This window comes from Aphidius gifuensis, linkage group LG4 (assembly GCF_014905175.1).
Source record: "Aphidius gifuensis isolate YNYX2018 linkage group LG4, ASM1490517v1, whole genome shotgun sequence".
Classification (NCBI taxonomy): Eukaryota; Metazoa; Arthropoda; class Insecta; order Hymenoptera; family Braconidae; genus Aphidius; species Aphidius gifuensis.
Window position 1 is genome coordinate 20808390 of NC_057791.1, and position 22092 is coordinate 20830481.

General features: G+C 24.9%; 1 protein-coding gene and 1 long non-coding RNA gene across 6 annotated transcripts in view; one reads left to right on the forward strand and one right to left on the reverse strand.

Annotated features, from left to right (window-relative positions):
- The window catches only part of LOC122855575 (teneurin-a), a 222660-nt gene that overhangs the window by 184141 nt on the left and 16427 nt on the right, over positions 1-22092 (forward strand). For all 5 annotated transcript variants that reach the window (XM_044157052.1, XM_044157054.1, XM_044157055.1 and 2 more), the window contains 7 exons: positions 10258-10538; positions 17432-18210; positions 18482-18695; positions 20025-20289; positions 20367-20497; positions 20599-20745; positions 20877-21084. In XM_044157052.1, coding sequence (XP_044012987.1) covers positions 10258-10538; positions 17432-18210; positions 18482-18695; positions 20025-20289; positions 20367-20497; positions 20599-20745; positions 20877-21084 — 2025 coding nt within the window. The remainder of the gene's footprint in view (positions 1-10257; positions 10539-17431; positions 18211-18481; positions 18696-20024; positions 20290-20366; positions 20498-20598; positions 20746-20876; positions 21085-22092) is intronic.
- Positions 15196-16682, reverse strand: LOC122855578. The gene is made up of 4 exons (XR_006374081.1): positions 15945-16682; positions 15718-15809; positions 15431-15552; positions 15196-15250 (listed from the first exon to the last, which is right to left on the reverse strand). It is a non-coding gene; the product is annotated as an uncharacterized LOC122855578 (long non-coding RNA).

A 22092-nucleotide genomic window follows, 5' to 3' on the forward strand; every position in this document is an offset into this window, starting at 1 on the left:
TTTTTTTTTTTTTTTTTTTATACTAGACATTTTATTTTTATATTCTCTCATCTCTTTTTCTTCCTCTTGATTCACTCTACATACTTTGAAGCTTTCTCTGTTCTTCCGGTCTACATGTATGGCTTTAAACTAACTTTACTTCGTTGGACCTCATGGCTTCCTTTATTTTCATCACCAGTCTCCGGGCTCTCTATTCTTAATTCATTGAGCAAAAAAAAAAAAATAAATAAAAAAGCATTTTTTTTTTCTTCTTGTTGCTTTTTTTTTTTTTTTAATTTCTTCATTCAATTATTTTTATATTTAAACTTATATACTCTTCAGTTTAGCTACACTTGTATCAAGTTTATTATTTATTACTATATATTTATATAAATTTTTTTTCAACATAACTTATACTTATCCCAAATTATATGACGAAGATGAATGACAAAATGAACGCATGATAAACAGTAATAATAAAATATAACTTCCGGTAAAAATTAAACGAGACACATTGTTGTCTTTTCCTTTAATTTAATTTTATTATTATAATTTATTAAATCATCATAATTTTATATTCATTATGAACCTCAAACAAGTAGGTCTTTTAAATGATAATTTAGCATCAATTTATGAAACTGTTTGCACAACAATTTCATATCATATCAACAATCAATGACTACGAAAAAGTACAGATAAAATTACCCAAAAAAATAGCTTTTTTTTCCTCTCATTTATATATACAGTGCACAGCATTGTCATGTATAAGTTCATTATTATATCTAATTAAATTTATTCGGTAAATATATCGTTAACTGAAGCTGAGATAATACGATGACTAAATACATTTGCATATCATCAACACTGACCCAATTAAATTGTCAATATGCCCATGATAAATTTCAACTTAAAATATATAACTAAAGCCTCAATATAATTTCAATTACAATTATTACAGTTTCATTAAAATAGCCTAGACAAAAGAATTGAAAAAAATAAATTTATATAATGTTTAATTTAAAAATAAATAAATTGAGTATTTAAAAATAAAAGGATTTATGTCACAGGCAATAAATTGAATGAATTAAAAATATATTTCAATTTAAAAATATATATCTTATTTGTCAATCAATTGAATTTATATATTTTCCGTTTTTTTATTGTGAATGAAATAAATTTTATTTCGTGTCAATTTGGATTGTTAGGTAAATATTACAAATGATTGTGAATTTTTATTTGTTATATATTTTTGTTATAACATTGTATAAATCTCAAGTATAAGCTGAATGAATGGAGGGCACATTTTTTTTACAAGCACTGAACCATGACCGTTACATGAAAGAATGCACATATACCTGTGGTTTGCTTGTCTCTCTATGTATATATGTAGGTATTTCATCTTTGTTGTGTTTGAAGAGGGCCATGGACCGCATGCCGGGAAGTGCTTGTTGTCATGAAACGAGCGTGAAAACTTCTTGTTAGCAAAGCACAAGAACCCACAATGAAAAAAGTAGGAAAAAAAACTTAAAAAAAATTTAAAACCGCACGCGATTGCCATCTTTTTATATGTATATATTTTTTTTTTGACCTATATTTTCGTCTTGTTCTCATTAGGTATCTAAAAAACTCATTTTCATTTCATCTGTCATCTTCGAAGTATTTTAATGGAAATTTTTAAAAAGACATCTCAATGATAAAATAGAAAAAAATATATTGGGTAATATCGAGTCTTGAATTGGGATTTGGGATTATCATGGGGTTCAAACCTGAATCAGACCTGGCAAACAAGTCTGATCGAAGTTTGAATTGATGGTTTTTACAAGTCTTGAAATATTTACAATTTTTTTTTACAACAGGTAGTCAAATTATTGGAACAACTGTCGAAATAATTATTGAGTCAACTAGTATGTAATTATACTTAATCAACATAAATTAAATTATTAAATCTGAACGCTTTTTTTAGCTCAAAAATAACTTTGAATATTAGAGAATAAATAAAAATTGAACGAGTACATAGGAAAACAAAACACTGACCTCATTTGAGGTATCGATTTTCAGTTATAAGGCCATCCTTTTCTCGATTTGTTTCTTTTTTTTTTTACTAAAGAAATTCAAACGCATGAAAGACCGTTTATATCGAAAATAAAAAAGAAGAAAAAACATTTTGGAATCATTATTGTGATTACAATGAAAACTGAGAATATATGTATAAGAAAATAGATCAATAGAAAATATAAAAAAACTTTTTATTTTTTTTTCCAACCACACAAAAACAAATAGACATATTGCAATTGCCAATGAGTGTAAAAAATAAATTCAATATTTTTTTGGAGGTTTTTTTTTGAGTGAAATAGAATACAGTAGGAAAAATTGAAATTCAAAGCTCTTGTCTTTCATCGCACGGATTGATTGAATCGAAGAATTTCGATAAAACGTATGTGACGCTGCTGAGTATAAAATGATATGTATACTATTGAAAAATCTGGAGAAAAAAAATGGGACAATGCTGAAAAAGAGAGATTATGTGAAATAGGGTCGTCACGTTGATCATAAATATAAATAAGAATATACGCAATAAAGAATATAATTTTAAAAATAAAGAGGAAATAAAAAAAATAAAATAAGAATTTTTCGATTTAAATAATATATTTCAACTTATTCGCTGACGAGAAAAATAAATTAAATTTTATCAGTTTAAAATTCAAAAGTTGATGCTAACTTTTTTATTTTTTTTCATTTTTTATTTTTATCATCATTCTACTTGGTATTTAAAACTGTAGATTTGGTTAGTTATAATCATGGTAGTTTTAAATTGTCAAGATAAAATTATTTGAAGGAAAATTTTGAAGGCGTCTGTTTGTCAGATATTCAATTAGTAAGACCTGTTTAATATTATCATCAAACTTTATAAAACTTTTGTATTTTTTTTTAATTATTTATAAAAAATTAAAAAATTTATATTTAATAATAAATTACAATTTGTTAAATAGAATTGTGTGTATATATTTTTTTTTTCTCTACTTGTAATTAATTTATTTTACTGTAAAGAAAAAAGCTCATATACCATAAAAAGAATAACATTGATTATTAATTTTTATTAATTTTCCAATCGCTAATAAATATTCATCAGTATTTGTTATTAGAAAATGTATTAATTGCTTTGAAAATAAATTAAATTCCCAATCTTTTTAGAAGAAAAATCCTCTTTTTACGAGTTTGTTATTAGTTTACTTTGTTAAATTATTGTTACAATGACAATAAAAAAATAAAAGTTTAAGCACATACGTGACTTGCCTGACAAAACAGCTGTCACCTTTCAAATAATATTTTTTTTTACTTTACATTATATTTATTTTCATTTTTCCACGTAAACTTTTTTTTTTTTATCTGGCATTATTATATAAACTGATCCAAAAAATAGCATTCGGTTATTTCTAAACAAACCATGCTCACGTATACAATACTGACATTCACATTTATTTCAAGTCCACAAATTCAATGAAATAATTTCAGTCAATTTTATCATATATATATTTTTTTTTTCTTGGTAAGATATATATTCAACCTGTCATAAAATATTCAAGACTTTGGCAATGCATGAGTTGCAAAAATTATTTTTACTTCATATTATTTTTTCCTATCTCTCGATATATATTTATAAAAAGAAAAAAAAAAAAAAAAAAATGAATAATTGTGTGCACTCGGCTTGTGGTTGACTTTGTCAAAGCCGAATAATAAAAAGAAAAAAAAAAAACAAAAAACCTCGCTCATGGTTTTCTTTGTTCAAAAAATACACGTGATAAAAAAAAAATTCTTCAGCAGCATATTATGTAATGTATTTGTATAAAAAACATATTTATAAAGTTAAAATCCTCTTTGTAACATAGACATAGTCTGATTACATTATACATATGCATCTATGATATTTTTTTCATATTTTTATCTGATCGATAAACTCACAAATATAAAATATATCCTCACGCCAATATAAATTACACTAAATTTTTTATATTATTTCATTTTTTTTTCGTTCTTTTTCTACAATTCAATTTCCACTGTATTATTCAATTGCGATATTGCTCAGAATTTAAGAATACTTCAGAATAAAAAAACAGTAAGCTTATAATAATTTTATCAATATTACAAAACTTTTACTTTTGCAACGTGTAATTTTTTTATTTTTTCTTTTTCTCTCTCAATAATTTCTATGGTTTTTATTTTATTTTTTTTTCATTATTCATATGACACAAAACGTCTGGCCGCATATATAAAAACAATTTCATATATTCATTTGAAAAAGCCATAAAAAGAAATATTGGAAAATAAAAAAATTGGATACTTGAATTTCGTCAAAATCTAAAAACCAAACATCAGGCGATCAAATTTCATGAAAATAGCCATATGTTATTCTCTGAGTATTTTTTTTTTAAACCACATGATATTCTATATATTTTTTCTATGAAAAAATAATAATATATATATACCCACAGCCACTGATAATAATATACATATCATTTTAAGTCTGTCTCTTAAAAATAATAAATTTGTAAATGAAAACCATTTAGTCAAAAGAAGAAAAAAAAAAAAGGAAAATAAATAAAAAAAGCCATTACTAAATCAATAAAACTGTAGTATAATTTTAAGTATATATATTATATTTTTTTTTCCAAGAAAATGAATCACTCAAATTACGAAGATTGTCAATTACCTAGCGAATTGTTTCTATTTTTATTTTATAACAATTCAATTTTCAAAGGTAAAAGTAATAAAATGTTAAAAGATATAATAGTGCTTAAAGTAAAGCGCTATTATTTTATATATATATTTAATGGCAAAGTATGTGTGTAGATAGTTATCCTAAAAGTAAGCTCAAGTTGAAAACGAGTAAACGCGGTATGTGAAAATCCACACAACGGCCGGTTTATGCTCTCTTTCCGTACTTCCGTTGGAGCCGACCAAGAGAATTTCCCGGCAATGAAATAGTCTTGCTATATATAAAAGTACTTGTGCTGCAGTGACGATGTATTTTTTATTTTATTTATTTATTATATATATATCTCACTATCTTGCTTGTATATTTATTTTCATGTGAACGTAAATTTTGTATATATACACGGGCTGCACATCATGTGCACAAGTAGTTTATAGCATGAGATGGTTACTCGGTTGATGCTGCTCATATATACAATGGCAACATTGGATTCCGAGGTTAACGGATTTACGCAAAAGATTGTATTACCCCAAACGGAAGGAAAAAAGAAAAAATAAATATATAAAAGTTTTAAACTTATACTCCAACATATATAAATGTTTATATCCATTACATTGTTGTCATTAGTTGTCATGTTTTCAAACTTGAAATCTGTACTTATTTTCAACAGCTGTGTCGTCTTATATCATTTATTTGAACATACACTCAAAAATATACTTATTTCCGTTAATGAAATAATTTTATATATATCCTTTTATTTTTATTGTTTATTTTTTTTTTATTTTTCTTTTTCATTCATCTATGAGCCATTCAAGTAAAAGCCTTCTAAATTTAACCCTAAATATATTTTTGCTAATTTTGTCTGTTTAAGCTTGTGACAGTACAAAATTTTCCATTGACCTTATTACTTTTTGGTAAATTCATTTTAATATTATCACCATTGTGATGTTTAATATAAATTAATAACAATTTTCATTCACTTTATGTGTTATATATGCAAGCTTGAGAGACACTTTAATTCAAGAAAATAGTTTGTAATTTTTTAACATATTAATAAAGTGAAATATTGTATTTTTGATATACCTGGTATTTTAAATGTCATATATAAATTTATAATTAATAATTAAAATTAATTGCCACTCTTGTGATTGTAATATAAAAAAAAATAATTATGGATACATGTCATGACGATAATTATAATTTAATTATGCTGATTTAATTTAATCCGAGTAGATAATAAAAAAAACAGCAAAAAGCAATATTAAAAATATACATGAAAAAAAAACAAATTTACCATATAATTACTGCATGAACTTTTTTTTTTTTTTAAATAATTATTTTACACATACACAAGGGTACAATTAATTTTTTCATTTTACGTATTTTATAATACCAAAAAATTTGTTTTCAATATTTTAAATTTTTGCTAATTTCCAAGTTAATTTAAATATTTGTTTAAATAAAAAATGTAAAAAATGTTTAAAATTAATAATTTTTTGTATTTTTATTCAAACAAATATTATTTGAATTAAATAAAAAAAAAAAAAAATATGTAAATATTAATTTAGTCATTTTTAAAAATATTTTAATATTTAATTAATTTTTTTTTCTTTTGAGCTTTATTACATTCTTATATAGGCATCATCATAGATCATAATATATTCTGTCTCGTTATATGACCAAGTATATGTGTATATACATTGTACATTTGTCCTGAGTTGTAATTGGATCATACATTGAAATACCAAGCATTTAAATTGGACAGTGATGTTATATTCAACATTCAACAATAGATGAATGACAATTCAAACAAATTCATAAATAATAAAAAAAAATATATATACCAAAATTATCACATCAAACGATTTAATTTTGCATCAAATTTGTTATATTATTATCATAATCAATATCAAAATTAAACAATCCTCAAAAAAACTAATTTTAATTAAATTTATATTCTTTGTTTTTCATTAATACACCCTCATCAATGTTTATTATCTTTATGAAACAAAAAAACATTAATGTTCTTCTTTTAATTACTTTAAACAATTGACCTAAAAATAAAATTTTAATTATTATGTAGATCTAATTTTACAAAATACTAGTGGGAATTATCACGTTTAAGTAAGCAAGGTTCAGATGTTCATGCGGTATTACTACCAACGTGCAAGTACACAATAGTTTGTGAAATACGTGACTTGTGCTAAGACAAAGGTCTTTATATACAACACGAGTAAAATAAGACTAAAAAAAAAAAATAAATATATCATCTACAGAGAAATCGAAGAAGAAGATGCATTGATAGATAAAAAAAACAAAGAAAAAAACAAAAAAAAAAAATTGCACCAGATGGTGAACAATGAATATATATATTTATATCTAAAATCGTGACCTCAAATATCAATTCCATTAGATATTTTTCGAGCTTTTATATATAATCTACACCGATTTACCTTTTTATTAATTTTATTTTTCGGACTATTATCTAATATTGTTTACGCATTTAATCGATTGAAATATTAAACTTAATTTTCTTTGAAGATTGCATGTTACTGACTGACTCAATATTTATTTTTAATTATCCACAAACACGTCATACAAAAGAAACCATAAAACTTCCCTCATATACTTGATTAAAAGTTGTTTTTTTATATTTTTTTTCATATATAAAAACTCATTTATCCTATTTATTGATAAATATATATACTATTATAATTATTTTAAAAATAACTTTTATTTATTGTTGTGGAGAAAATAATATATGGGCTTGGAATATATATTCATTGCATTGTTAAATTACGCATGAGTGAATACAAATGGACATCATCATCATCACCACAAATTGATCACAATATTGCCAACAATTGACACACCCAAAAAATATATATATTATAACTTTATTATTTCGTGTATATATTTTAATAATAAATATATATTATCTTTTCTTTCCGTTTGCAAGACAAGGCTTCATGTTTTTTTGTTTTCTATATATAAATTATCATATTTTTTTTTTCGATGTTAACGTCTCGTCATTATACATGACTAAAGCAACATTATTTTATTTATATTTTTTTCTATCATTATTATATTTTTTATTGGATATTTCTCATTTGATTGCACATCAGATACATATATATGATTTTATACTGACATGTATTATTCATTTCACATTTCATTTCAACCTGACACGTGTATATATTTGACAAAATAAATTGTTCTCACTTTAGATTTATTTTTTATTATTTAGTTTTTTTTTTATTTCTTTTTTTTTTTTTTTTCAGTTGTATATTATGAATACCTTATGTCAATGTTGCAGTAATTTTTATATTTCTTTGTGAACACATCATGTATATTAATAAATAATTCTATTTTTATAAAATATTATTCGATTGTGGTTGAGGATATATAAGCATAAAAAAAAATAATAATAAAAGGGTAAAAAAAAAAAAAGAAGAGGTCATGACTACATGAAGTATCGATTCATTTTGTGAGTACGTGAAAAGAAATCAAAATTTTTATGGAATTTATTATATTTTTATTTTGAAAATATAAAAAAATTTCGTGATATTGTGTTATTAGGCGATCCTCCAACTTTTCAAACAAATATCTCGAAAACGAAAAAAAAATGCCAGACGACAAAAAATAGATACTAAAACAATAGAAAGTAGAAACTAAGAAAAAAAATACTCTTCTCGTTATTTTATCATTAAATTATTATTATTCTTTTCTTTTTTTTTTTTTGCTTTTTTTGCAACGGGCTTAACCGTTAATTTATATATAAGAACAAGAGACCTTTTACACCACAATCGAAAAGGGTCTTTGGCGTTTTGCCCTTAGTTGATCTTTTTTGACAATTTTTTTTTTTTTATTTTGGTTTTTTCTGTCTCACCCCTGACATCCGATCGTTCTGGTAAATTAATTCCCGCAACGCTTTTCTGTTCTTAACATAATGATACCCTTGAGGAAGACACAAATGAAAATATAATAATAATAAAATTAATTTTTTTTATTTTATTTTTTTAAGTAATGAAACTGGATAACAAAAAAAAAATAATATTAAAAAAAAAAAATATAGATGAATAAAAGCTATTTGTGGCGATGGTTTTGTCATTTTATAAAATGCTCACTAACTTTATTCGTTATTTGATTGTGGCAATTCGGACCAATGCCAAATACAACATTATCATTATTATTATTAACCGCAAATATAAATATTTTTTTTGTTCAACAAATACCAAAGTATAATATGAAAAATACTATAAATTTTTTTGTATTATAAAAATGATTTAATATGAAAATTTAAAAGTTGAATTTAAAAAAATTGTAAACTATATTCAACTTAAAACAAAAAAACATATTTTATAATTAAATTGAATAAATTATTTTAATTTAATTAAATATAATTAATTTAACATTAATTTAATAAATTATTTTCATATTAATTTATTCATTTTTTTTTTTATCTATTTTCTTTCTGTTTATTATTTCATTTTATTATATACAAAAAAAAAACCAAGTAAATTACTTTTATATTTTCATTTAACAATAGTTTTCAAAGGCGGAAAATTTTATTATTGATCCATGCATTGTATTGTTATAATAGCAGTTCACTTTATTTATTTATTTTTATGACTTTATACGTTTTAAAGTAGTTTTTTATATATATCTAGCAAGAATATAAAGATTGCCCAAGAATATATTTGAGAATAACGCAAATCGTATATTTTACCCTCGTTTTACCTAGAAAAATTTGTCTATATTTTTTATTTCAATGATATATATGTACTTTCATCACAATTGAATAAAATATAAATGTAAAAAACTTTTCAATAAAAAAAATAAATAATATTATTGTTGTGGACAGTGGGCAGGTTAGCACAATATTTTTTTATATATATTGTGATATAATATTCATCACATTATATTTTATTGATAGACATAAAAATTATATTGACTCTCAAAGAATTGAATGTAATAAATAAAAAATAAAAAAGTGAATATTTGAGTGACATATTAAATGTCATTGTTGAATGAATTTGTGCTGGTTCTATACAATAATGCATAGATAATACAAATGTTCTGTACATTGAATAACTATAAATATCGACGATGACGATGATAAAAATGTTGACGTGGGTCGAACATATAAAAGCGCCCCCCTATTTTCATGGTATATATACATATTTTTTATTTTTTTTTCTTTGCTTGTACACCTTGCATCGTCGTCGGATTTTATATATATCAAGCCCCCCAACCAACCAACCAACCAAGGAAAAATCATTCACCTTTCAAAGATTTATATAAAAGTAGACTCTCAAGATATATTTATCGTGCTCTTGTCTTGATCTTGTCCCCTCACTTTCATCGCTGGACAAAAGCACCGACTATTCACTCATACATTGTTCAAAAAAAAAATATAATAAAAGATTTTCTTTTCTTCGCCAGCTGTAATATTTCACTTTGATCATGCACTTAATAAACTACACATAATACAAATCAAAAAAATGTATATTGAAAAATTAATTATTGTTATTTAATTTATGATTATTTATTTTTTTTGTTTTTAGATTGCCAAATCAACAACAACAACAAGTTACTGTTGGATCACTTGGTAGTGGTATGAGTACAGGTGGTAGTACTGGTACACCAGGTAATGGTGCACAAGGACAACCTCTTGTTATGCCTGGTTTTCCTGTTCGTGGTGCTGCTGTACCACATTATTCACCTTATTCACCATCACGTTTTCATATTGACAAACGTTGTCAGCATCGTTGCTCATGGAAATGTTTTTCATTTGGACTTATATTCCTCAGTGTTGCATTAACAGCTATGCTAGCATATTTTGCAAGTAAGTTTATAATTAAATTTGATATATAATTTTTATATTTGATTTATCGTTGAAATTTAAATTATCATTTTATAATTATTGCATATTACAATTTGAAAATGACATTGTACCCTGAAATTTGTCGTAAACCAAATGGTGCTAGAATAATATAATGAATGACCATTTGAGTTTTCCATGAGTACTTCCAAGAATCTGTTGTACCAATGTGAATCAGCTTGGATAAAGCTCACCAAATAGAGGTCACGTACAATTCCCACGAGTCACTTTTCTTTTTCTATTTTTATTTTATTTTTATCTTTATTCCAATCTCATGTTGCAAGAAAGCAACCAAGAGTGCTTCAAGTTGTAACCAATGGTGTATGCATAACTTGAAAGTTTCTACATTGTGTGTAAATGCACCCTTCCAATCTGCACCCTCAAATACAATTTTATACATACATATATATACATTAAATTACAGTACCTATGTGCATTTATCGCAATGAGGCAATCGGTTGTTAACGACTGTGGCGTTAATGATGCTTCTTTAATTTATCTATATATATATAAGGGCTGTATAAGTTAGCTGACGTGAGGAAAATACGAAAGTCAATTTATTTTATTTTTCAAGTATTTTTTTTTATCTCTAAATAGACTATTTCTTTTTTTTTTTTTTTTCAAATGACTGTATAATGAGATGTAGTTCACTTGGAAAACTAAATCAGCATTGATTGAGAAATTGAATTGGCTAATGGAAATATATTTCGTTACTTTTTATTTTATATTTTTAAAAATATTATTATTATCAAAGCATCCGCAATATTGTCAAGTAAATAATATGAAAATTGTGATAAAAAAAAATTGAAAATTGCTAGTGACCTGAATAAAATTAAAGTTTTGTAAAGAAGGGGAAATTGAACTTTAAGCATAGAATATTAACAAACTTCTCATTGCGATAAAATGTCATTGAATATATAAAAAAGTGCTTATTCAACGGAAAAAAAAAAAAGACAATTTTGGGCCAAGATAGACAAAATAAATAGAATTGACAGACCGATCGACCCCATCATGACCGTATGTATTGTATTTATATATGTATATACGTGATTGCCCAAGTGGGAGAGATCTCCAACGACAAAACTCTGTCTGATAATCGTTATTTGCTACTCCACCCATCACAACACACACACACACACATACATTTTCAGCACAAATAAATTCAAGAAAGTATATATATTATTTCAAAGATATTCGATTTATATAAAGCACATACACTTTGGCATAATAAATAGTAATACCATGTATATTTCATCAACAATTCAATCAACGACCCTAGTTCACCAAGTTGACGCAAATAGAACAGTCAAATGCTACAACAGGAAACAACTACATACTTCAACTATATACTTTTTTTTATTTGTTTTATTTTTTACTATTCTTTTTTTTTTTTTTTTTACTTTTTTTACTCTGAATTGAGCTCGTTAATGGTCGAGAACCTCGTAACAAAATTATTTATAATAAGAAAAAAAAATTTATAATGGCAAAGTTGAAAAAGAAATGGAAAAAAAAAATTTACAATGAATAATAAAGTATTTGAATAAAAGAAAGAGAAAAAAAAATATACTACCATTAAATGCTATTGGTTTTTGATGGACAATAAAAATAAATATTACATTTTTAAACAAGATTCTTCTTTTTTTTTTTTTTATCTCGTATGTTGCTACAAGGAAAAAGGAATAAATATAAAATAAAAAAATATCATTGAATGATATTTACGGAGTTTATTGTATGTGTCGTAGACAAACAATGAAATTCAGATAACTATGTTTATTTGTGTTGGTTAGAAAAACGAGTCTTTCAGATGGTTTAACGAATAAATATTGATGGTATAAATTTGAGACTAAATAAAAAGGATAAAAAAAAAATGGGTCTTAGATTGTCATTTGAAATTCTATTCTATATGTGACTTTTGAAAATCATGCATATATAGTGTGGATAAAAAAAGAGACGGTCAAGGTCCTGTATAAGATAAGAAACTACTAAACGAAATACTTGTTTTATTTTTATTTGGTAGATCAAAAAAAGAAAAAAATAAAAAGAATAATTTAGAAATAGAATAAACAGCAAGAGAATTTTTTTTTTTTTTATTTTGAACATTAAAATTTAGTGATAAAATAAAATAGAAATTTATTTAAAATTATTATTTACAAATTTGTATTTGAAAAAAAAAAAACATGAATATGTAAATCATTGTATTATAAAATTGAAATTGAAAAGAATTTTATTATTTATATTTAAGCTTGAAAATTTACTGATAAAATAAAATATAAAAGTTTTTTGAAATTAAAAAATTTATATTTTTAAAAAAATTAATATAAATGTAAATTATTAAAATTGTGAGTATTTTAAAAATGTAATTGTTAAGTAAATCTATTATAAATTTATTCTAAAGACTTTTGTTCGTTCAGTCATTGGTTGAACAAATAAAAAATGACAATTATTAAAATTAAATTATATAACTTGCAAAATAATTTTATTTACGTGTTGTTTAAATACTAGAAGCAAAATTTCATGAAATTTCTGTTTAGAAATACTCATTATCCTAGTCAAAATTATTTTAAAAATAATTTTTTATTTTATAAATTTATATTCCACAATAAAATAATTATTTTCTTTTAAATCTCATTGTTGAAAAAAATATGAAAAATAAAATAGAATCACGGATATAAAAAAAAAAAACGGAAAAAACTTCAAATGTATAAAACCATTTGAAATTATATGTGGGGCATGATATTTTTCTGGTTATAGATGGATATCATCTGAGCCAATTGGACCATGATACTTGCCAAAAATAATATCATATATTATATCTCTTTTTTAATATTATTTTCTTCCGAGTGTTCATTTGCAAATACAGAAAAAGAAAAACAAAAAAACAGTAGCAGTATCAAAAAAATTTCCATAAAAGCATTTCCTATTATTTTGAAAGCAAATTCAAATTTCAATAGAAAATATGAAAATTAATAATAATTATTAGCAATATTTCAAGTCACTTGGATTTGACTGGACCATCAGGATTGATCTCAATTGACCAATTCTGATGAACCTCATCAACACACTTGTTGATGATTCACGTAAAAAAATCCTTCAAAATTGTAATTAATTTAAAAAAAATAACTATTACATCAATGAAAAATCAAGAAACAATTTTGTCATTCAATGTCATTCTGTCTTTTAAATAATAATAAATTATAAATTATTTTTTTTCCAAACTAAATCAATAAAAAAAATTTTATATTAATTTAAAAACTAATTTTTTTTCTTTCTATTTAAAAAAAAATAATGTATAAAAATATATACCCCATCTCCAGCAGGATATAGCAATCTCATTTTTTTTTTTATTTTTATTAAAACTAATTTTTTTTTATCATGACGTGAGTCTTATGGTAGATTAAGTTGCTATATATACTAGTAGAAAATGAAGAAAAGAATTTCCGTTAGCAAACAGGAAAAAAAAAAGAAATAAATAAATTAAAAATCAACCGATAAACCTGGGGATATATAGCATAAGAGAATTTACTAGCTCGAACATCGAATCATTCAAATGGATACAATTGAAAAAGTTATACCGAAAGAGTTACTTGTTATATAATAATATACAATATATTTATTAGGTACTAGCAGAGCTTTCAATAAGATGATTAGAATAAAAAAAAATTACTGATAATTCGATGAAGCTTATACATTATTATTATGAATTATTTATTTTATTTTTTCGAGGCAATATGATGGTGTTGAGTGTGCAATAATATATAAGTAATCCTATAAATACAAATTGCTGTAATAATAATATTAATTATTGTCAAAAAAATATCTAAAATGTGTGGTTTGGCAAACGACTGTGCTACATATTTTCTTTGTACCTTTTTCGAATTGAGACTAAGTTTGTTTTTTTTTATTTATTTATCCCTCTCTTTGACTACTTTTTACACCACAAGAATTTCTGATTCTTACTCTTATCCAAAAGTTTGCTCTCTCAATGACGAACTTTGGCCTTTAGTAAACACGAAATATCAAAACTATATATATAGAAAAGTTTTTAACAAACTTTATATTACATATAGGTATATAGCCAACGAAAATTCAATACCATAAAATTTAATATATCCCTACACCCACTGTACACAGTTGTAAACATAACAAAATCAGAGACTTTTAAAAAACAACTTTTTTATTATATATTTGTAATCAAAAAAATTAAATTATCTATATATTGACTTTCAATTTGAATATCAATGCAAATTGCATCGATATTATATGCTCAACTTGGATGGCATAGTGACAAATATTTATTTAAATTACAAGCACAGTTATTTTTTTTTTAAAACGTCAACACTAATGTCAGTCAAATTTATTGTTGGCAGTTATGATGAAATAAAAAATAAAATTTATATTTGATATTGGGCTTTAAGCAACAATAAGTAAATTAAAATATGATAAATAAAAAGTTTCTGAGTGATTGATAAACAATTTGAATGAAAACAAAAATTTTTTTGATTATCTACCTGCGCTGAGAGCAGCTGGTAGATATAAATTGTAAATAAATTAAGTAAAATTTAAAACTTTATAAATGATTAATTATCATTGAATAGGTTGGATAAAATATTTATGTACTCACCAATGCTGATTTGTCCTTGGATATGATCCTGACAATTTTCTTGGTCCACTTGAATCTAAACATCAAAAAAATACAAATAAAGATTATTTTTAATTAATTTTTTTAAGTGGAAAAATTATTGAAAGATCATGACAATGACAATGTCTACAATATCAGACAAAATTCATTAATTATCAATGTTGTCCTTTGTTTTCTATTGCTGTTGAAATAATTAAAAAAATAAATAAATATTTACCGCCATCTTGTCATCCAGAACATGTTGAAGAACATCACTCTTGTTACATTATTAAAGCAACAAAATTGTGCAACTTTTTTTGGCATCTTGTGATACTGAAAGCTCTCTTGGTTCACTTGGATCTAAACAGTAAAACATTATGAATAAATATCACATTTAAATAATTTTTTTGAGTTAAAATATTGTCAAAGCAATGAGATGTCGACAATATAAAATAAAATTTATAAATTAACAATACTGTCATTCATTTGTTATCATCATTATTAAACAAATAAATAAATATTTACCATCATGTTGTCATCCTGGATATGTTGTACATATTGAACAATCATACTCTTGCTGCACTATTGGAGCAACATAACTTTCACAACTTGCAAATCTAAAAATTAAAAAACCATAAATAATTCTGAGATTAGAATTGGTTATTAAAAATTATTTGAATAACAATGCTTTTATTTATCGATAAATGTAATAATAAATATTTATTATATGTTGAAAAAATAATTTTACTCACTTTTATTTTTTCCTTTTGCAATGATGTTGCCCAAGTTTCAAATATTCAATTTCAACCTAAAATCAATCACTCAACACTCCAAACTCATTACTAAATAAATTATTTATCCCAAAACTAATTAATAAAAAAACTTGTTGATTATTTTTTTGACCGAAAAAAATGCAACTTATTTTGAACGCGACTAAATAAATACTGCGTCATCATGACATCATCGTTGGGGGCCATAAGACACTCAGTGCCCTCTATATCAAAAATAATATTTTTTAATTGTTTTTTTTAAATAAAATTCCTTAAATTTTAATATTGTTATTTTGTTATTATAATTATTTAATTAAAATATTAATATTATTCAATAATTATTCTTTATATTTATCCAAAATAATTATTGTGTTGTTCATTGGTCATGTTGACATTTGGACCCCCCGCCAACCGCCCCTCAGCTGATATCAATGTCACTATGTCAGACGTCAGTCCTGTTGGAGTAGTGGGGGGCAATGACTAATTATCACACAAGATGTCATCTTAATATTTTGTTAATAATAAAACTTTATTTATTTATTTATAAATATTGTTATTACGAGTATACATACAGTTGCAGGTATTTTTTTTAATTGATTTATTCATTGTTTTGGTTTTTTTGTGTCGATAAATTCGTATACACTATGTACACACAGTTTTTATTTTTAACTGCATCGTTTGCAGACTCACTATTTACATAACTTCAACTATATAGATACTAAACGATTTACAATCAAGCTTCTGTCTATTCACGCCATTAAAACATTAAATCATTCCAACCAACGCAAGTGTTTTTTTATTTTTTTTAATTTTTTGTTTTACATGAGTTGCGTGTGATAATAAAAAACAAAATAATTGCAACTCTATGCCAATTTTTGTTGGTCAATAATATATGTGTTATCCAATTGCAAATTTACCATAAAGTTATTAAAAAAAAAAAAATGATAATAATGATGATAAATGTCAATGACATTTAACGATTTTTATTATTATGAAAAATTTGTGTCATTTTAAATTAATCTCATGTCAAATGATTTACCTCTTCAAATGTCATTTGTGACAATTCTCCACGTGTTCATACTTCTCTTGATAAATATATAAATATAGATTTTTTTTTTTTTTACTTTTTATTTTGGTCTATTACTCCCCTATCAAACTCTTGACTCTTTACCAGCACACTTCATATCCAACTCTCTCTCACACTCAGCTGACACATCCGGCTTATCTCATTTTCTCATCCCTTTTTTTTGATCTTTACAAACCTACTCACCATCACCACACTGTTTTTTATCTTTTCCCCTATTCAAGAATGAGTTAAACTCGGATGTAGGCGTCGATAGTTAGACAAGATTGCCTTGGGATAATAAAAAAGTACTATATTTTTGTGTGTAAACTTGGTGAATGATACGATTGATTTAACGTTAAATTATACTTTTCTTTAATAACAATCTTTTTTTCTTTTATTACAGCTGTTAGTTCAATGAGACCAATTGATAGTGCCAATTGTATTTTGGATCAAGATGTCAAAACTGTAACACATGAAAATTCAAATATACATGATTCTATATCAACACAAATTCCAACTGAAGAATCATTGCCAACAAGTACAGCTGAACATTCAAGTGCATCTTATAATAGTGCTGAACAACAAATTGATCCACAAACACAACAATCAGCTCAACAATGGCCAGCAGTACTTGAATTACAAGAATACAATGTTCTTCATTCAACAGTTATTTTACCATATCACTTTTGGAATTCAGAATTTCGTAACAAACAATCAGCTTTTATTCGATTAAATTTAACTTTACCATGGGGTGCTAATTTTGCTGTTTATGGAAGACGTAATGTTGCACCAAGTGTAACACAATATGATTTTGTTAAATTTGTCAGAGGTGGTAGAGTTGATCAACGATTAAAACGTGATATTAATTCACCAAGTGGTTCTGCTGTTAGTTTTATGGATTATCATTCAATAACAAATGATTATTCAATAAATACCAATGATCATCAACAACATAGTATTGTTAAAAGAACAATACATGAACCAATGCTTGTTAATGTCAGTTTATTACAATATTTTGATACTGGTAGATGGTTTTTATCTGTATACAATGATGAATTACAACCATATAAAGTAACACTTGTTGTTACTGAAGCCGAGGGTGTCTCAACAACATGTCCAAATGATTGTTCTGGACGTGGTTCATGTTACCTTGGTAAATGTGACTGCATGGATGGCTATCAGGTTCGTCATTTTTCATATCATTTTTCATTTTAATTATCATTATTCATTTCTTTTTTTTTTTTTTTTATCCATCAATTATTGAAGCACTTTGTACTAATTTTATAAATTTTATTCAATTATCATTATTAGTTGCTATATTAAATTGAAATTGAAATATAAAATATCATAATAATAATTATCAAGAGTCAATTAAATTTTCATTTAAAATATTTCATTAGCTACAATTGATTTTATAATAATAATTTTTATTATTAATTGTTTATAATTGCAGGGTGTCGATTGTAGTAAAAGTGTATGTCCAGTATTGTGTTCATCTCATGGACAGTATGGTGGTGGTGTCTGTCATTGCGAGGAGGGATGGAAGGGAGCTGAGTGTGATATACCGCTTGGTGATTGTCAAGTTCCCGATTGCAATCAGCATGGCCAATGTGTGAGAGGCTCTTGTATATGTAATTCCGGATGGAAGGGACAATTTTGTGAAGAACGTGAGTTTATTTTTTATTTTATTATTAAAACATTTAATCAAACTATCAAATAAATTATTATTATTATTTTAAATATATATTTTCGTTTTCAACAAGATTTCCGATTTAAATAAATCCCAATAGAATCGAAAAAAAAAAAAAAAATCATATTACTGACGATTCAGCAAGTTGATTTTAATTTTTTTTTATTTGCTGTCAATTTTTCTTTTTTTATTCATCAATTTTTTAATATTTTTATTTATTTTTTTTTGCCAATCGAAATTTATTAAACTGACAAGATTGATATGATCTTGCAATTGAAATTGAAATTTTCCATTTGATATATATTTATTCTTAGTATCAGATATTATACTTTGAAAGTATTAATATTATTCTTAGACACCATTAATTCTCTCATAATTCAAGTTGTTTTAATCGCTTCACGCCAGTTATAGTAGTTGCACTGTATAGTTGAAGACCAACAAAGATTCAAGATATTAACTGAGTAAAGACTAAATGCATTTACTATACATATACATCTACCAAACATATATTCATTCATTCATTTGTTTTGGAAAACTATAATTAATACTTGGGGGAGATTTAGCTCGTCGTTGAATGCTTGGAATCTTTGCATACAATTTTTGGATATACAAAACACAACAAGTTGTTTAATATTTATTTTCTTTAAAGTATATAAAACCATCATCATAAATAAAATTTAATCATCATTATTCACAGCATCATACACTATATTAAAAATATATTTAAATTATATCTCGTTGAACAAATCAGTTTATCAAACTTATTAATTTTTAAACAAATTTTAGTTTATATATTTATTTTTTTTTACTTTATTTTTTCATTTATGCAAATTTAAATGTGTTTTTATCCACAAGTCTTTTGAAGAGGATTGGCTTGAAAAAGCAGTAAAGGCACAAGGATATGAAATTAATGACACTGTGTGATAGGGAGGGTGTACTTAAAGCGTGGCAAGAAGATACTTTGAAAATAAGTTTAATTCTCGTTGCTGGATTGTTCAGGAAGAGATTCAGGTGGGTGGGAAGCAAAAGAAGGGGGCTTTAGTTGAGAACCATAATTTAAAAAGTTCGTCCATTCATTCGGTACGAGCCTGTAATCAGTGGGAACGTGAATCGGGCGTCTCAAAGAGACCAACAGGCGTCAAAACTTTTTGCTGTTAGCTAACCAGAAAGACTATACCGATTTCATAAAGAAAAAAAATACAAAAAAACGTCTCTATTTTTAAATTGCAATGATGGATTATTTTATATATTTTAATCTTATTTTTTTCATTTAAATAAAATTATTTTTTATGAATTTTTTTAACAGTTAATTGTCATGATCCAACGTGTAATGCACATGGTGCATGTATTGCTGGTAAATGTTATTGCAAAGCAGGCTGGCAAGGTGAACGTTGTGATCAAGTTGATCAACGAGTTTATCAATGTCTTCCTGGTTGTTCAGAGCATGGTTCTTATGATCTTGAAATAGCAGCATGTGTTTGTGAAGAACACTGGACTGGTGTTGATTGTTCACAGCCAAGTTGTGGTCTTGATTGTGGTCCACATGGTTCATGTGAACAAGGACGTTGCAAGTAAGTCCCTAAAATGATTTTATTTATTATAAAAAATAATTTAAAACAATACTAATTTATTTATTATATTTTATTAGATGTCATGATGGTTGGACAGGTACAAAATGTGATCAAAAACCTTGTGATCAACGTTGTGCTGAACATGGTCAGTGTAAAAATGGTACTTGTGTTTGTAGTCAAGGCTGGAATGGAAGACACTGTACATTACGTATGTTTACTAAATTTTTTACATTATTTTTTTTACTTATTATCAAATTGAACTAACTGTATATAAAATAATTGTATGTAATTTTTTTTTTTTTTCATTAGCTGGTTGTGAAAATGGTTGCAGTAGAAATGGCATATGTTCACTTCAAGATGGAGAATATAGTTGTGCATGTTCAACAGGATGGGCGGGTCGTGATTGTAGCATTGGACTAGAAATGGAATGCAGTGATCAAATTGATAATGACAATGGTTACTTTTTATTTATTTATTTATTCATTCAATCATTTATCCATTGTCAATTTATTATTTAACATACATCAATCATTCAATGTAATAGATAATAATGAATGATAATAATGATAATTTATTTTATTCATCAGATGGAATGGCTGATTGTTTTGACAGTGAATGTTGTTTACATCCATCTTGTGTTAAACATCTGATGTGTCTGGTAAGCAGTGATCCAGTTGAGGTGTTACTTCGCAAACAACCACCAAGTGTTACTGCATCGTTTTATCAACGTGTCAAATTTCTCATCGAGGAAAATAGTGTCCAGAGTTATGTACATACAGACGAGTATGGTGAAAGGTAGGATTACAATATTCTTTTTTAATTTATTTATTTTTATTTAACGTGCGAATCAATAAATAGATAATATATTAATAAAAAATTAATATTTTTTAAAAAAAGTAGGAATATATATTTATCAAAAGAAAAAGAATTTTTAAAATAAGAATAGGCTATTATTAATAGGCATGAATATTAATGAGCAGGAGTGAAGATGCATTACCAAGTTAATAACGTGATATATTTTTTTTATGTAATTTTTTTGTGTAAATTTAAATTTTAAAAAATTTTTCCGGTTATACAAATTGGTAAATTAGTTGATATAAAATTGCCATATATACTGATGATAATAAAAAATTTAATACAATGATAATTTTCACTCTCGTGAGAAATATTCAAGGCACGCGTCTTTGCTTCTGTTTAACGAGGAAGCAAATGCATATTGTATAGTTCCAAGATAATTCCCCAGGGTGAAAATTTTGTCATGACGTTCTACTGGCGTTTTACCCTCGAGAAAACTCACGACGAGAATGAAAGTCAAATTTCATGCATAACTTTGTTTCTTAGAATTTATAAAAAAAAAAACTATTTTTTATAACTATAAATTATTTAATATTGCACCAAAGCTTGATGAGATTTTTTTTCTCTCTTCTCTTTTTTTTTTTTCTATATTTTTTATTATTATTGAAACAACTTTATACTTTGTCAAGATAAAAAAATGAAAAAAAAAAAAATTATATTCTCGACAAAAGTAAAATTAGATTTTAAATTAATGGAAAGTCATACCAATCAAAAACTAAAAAATTCATTTTTTCTTTTTTATACTTGAATAATTGACTGTACGATAGAATAAACTGTCATTTCAACTGAATTAATCTATCTAAATTTAAAAACTTGAAAAATAAAATATGTTCTCTGTGATAATCAAAATTTTTCTACATGTCAATATCATAAAAAGCTTTTTATAACTTTATCAATAACTCAAATTTGCAAAAAAAAGAATATAATATAAAATTGCCAATGCAGTAT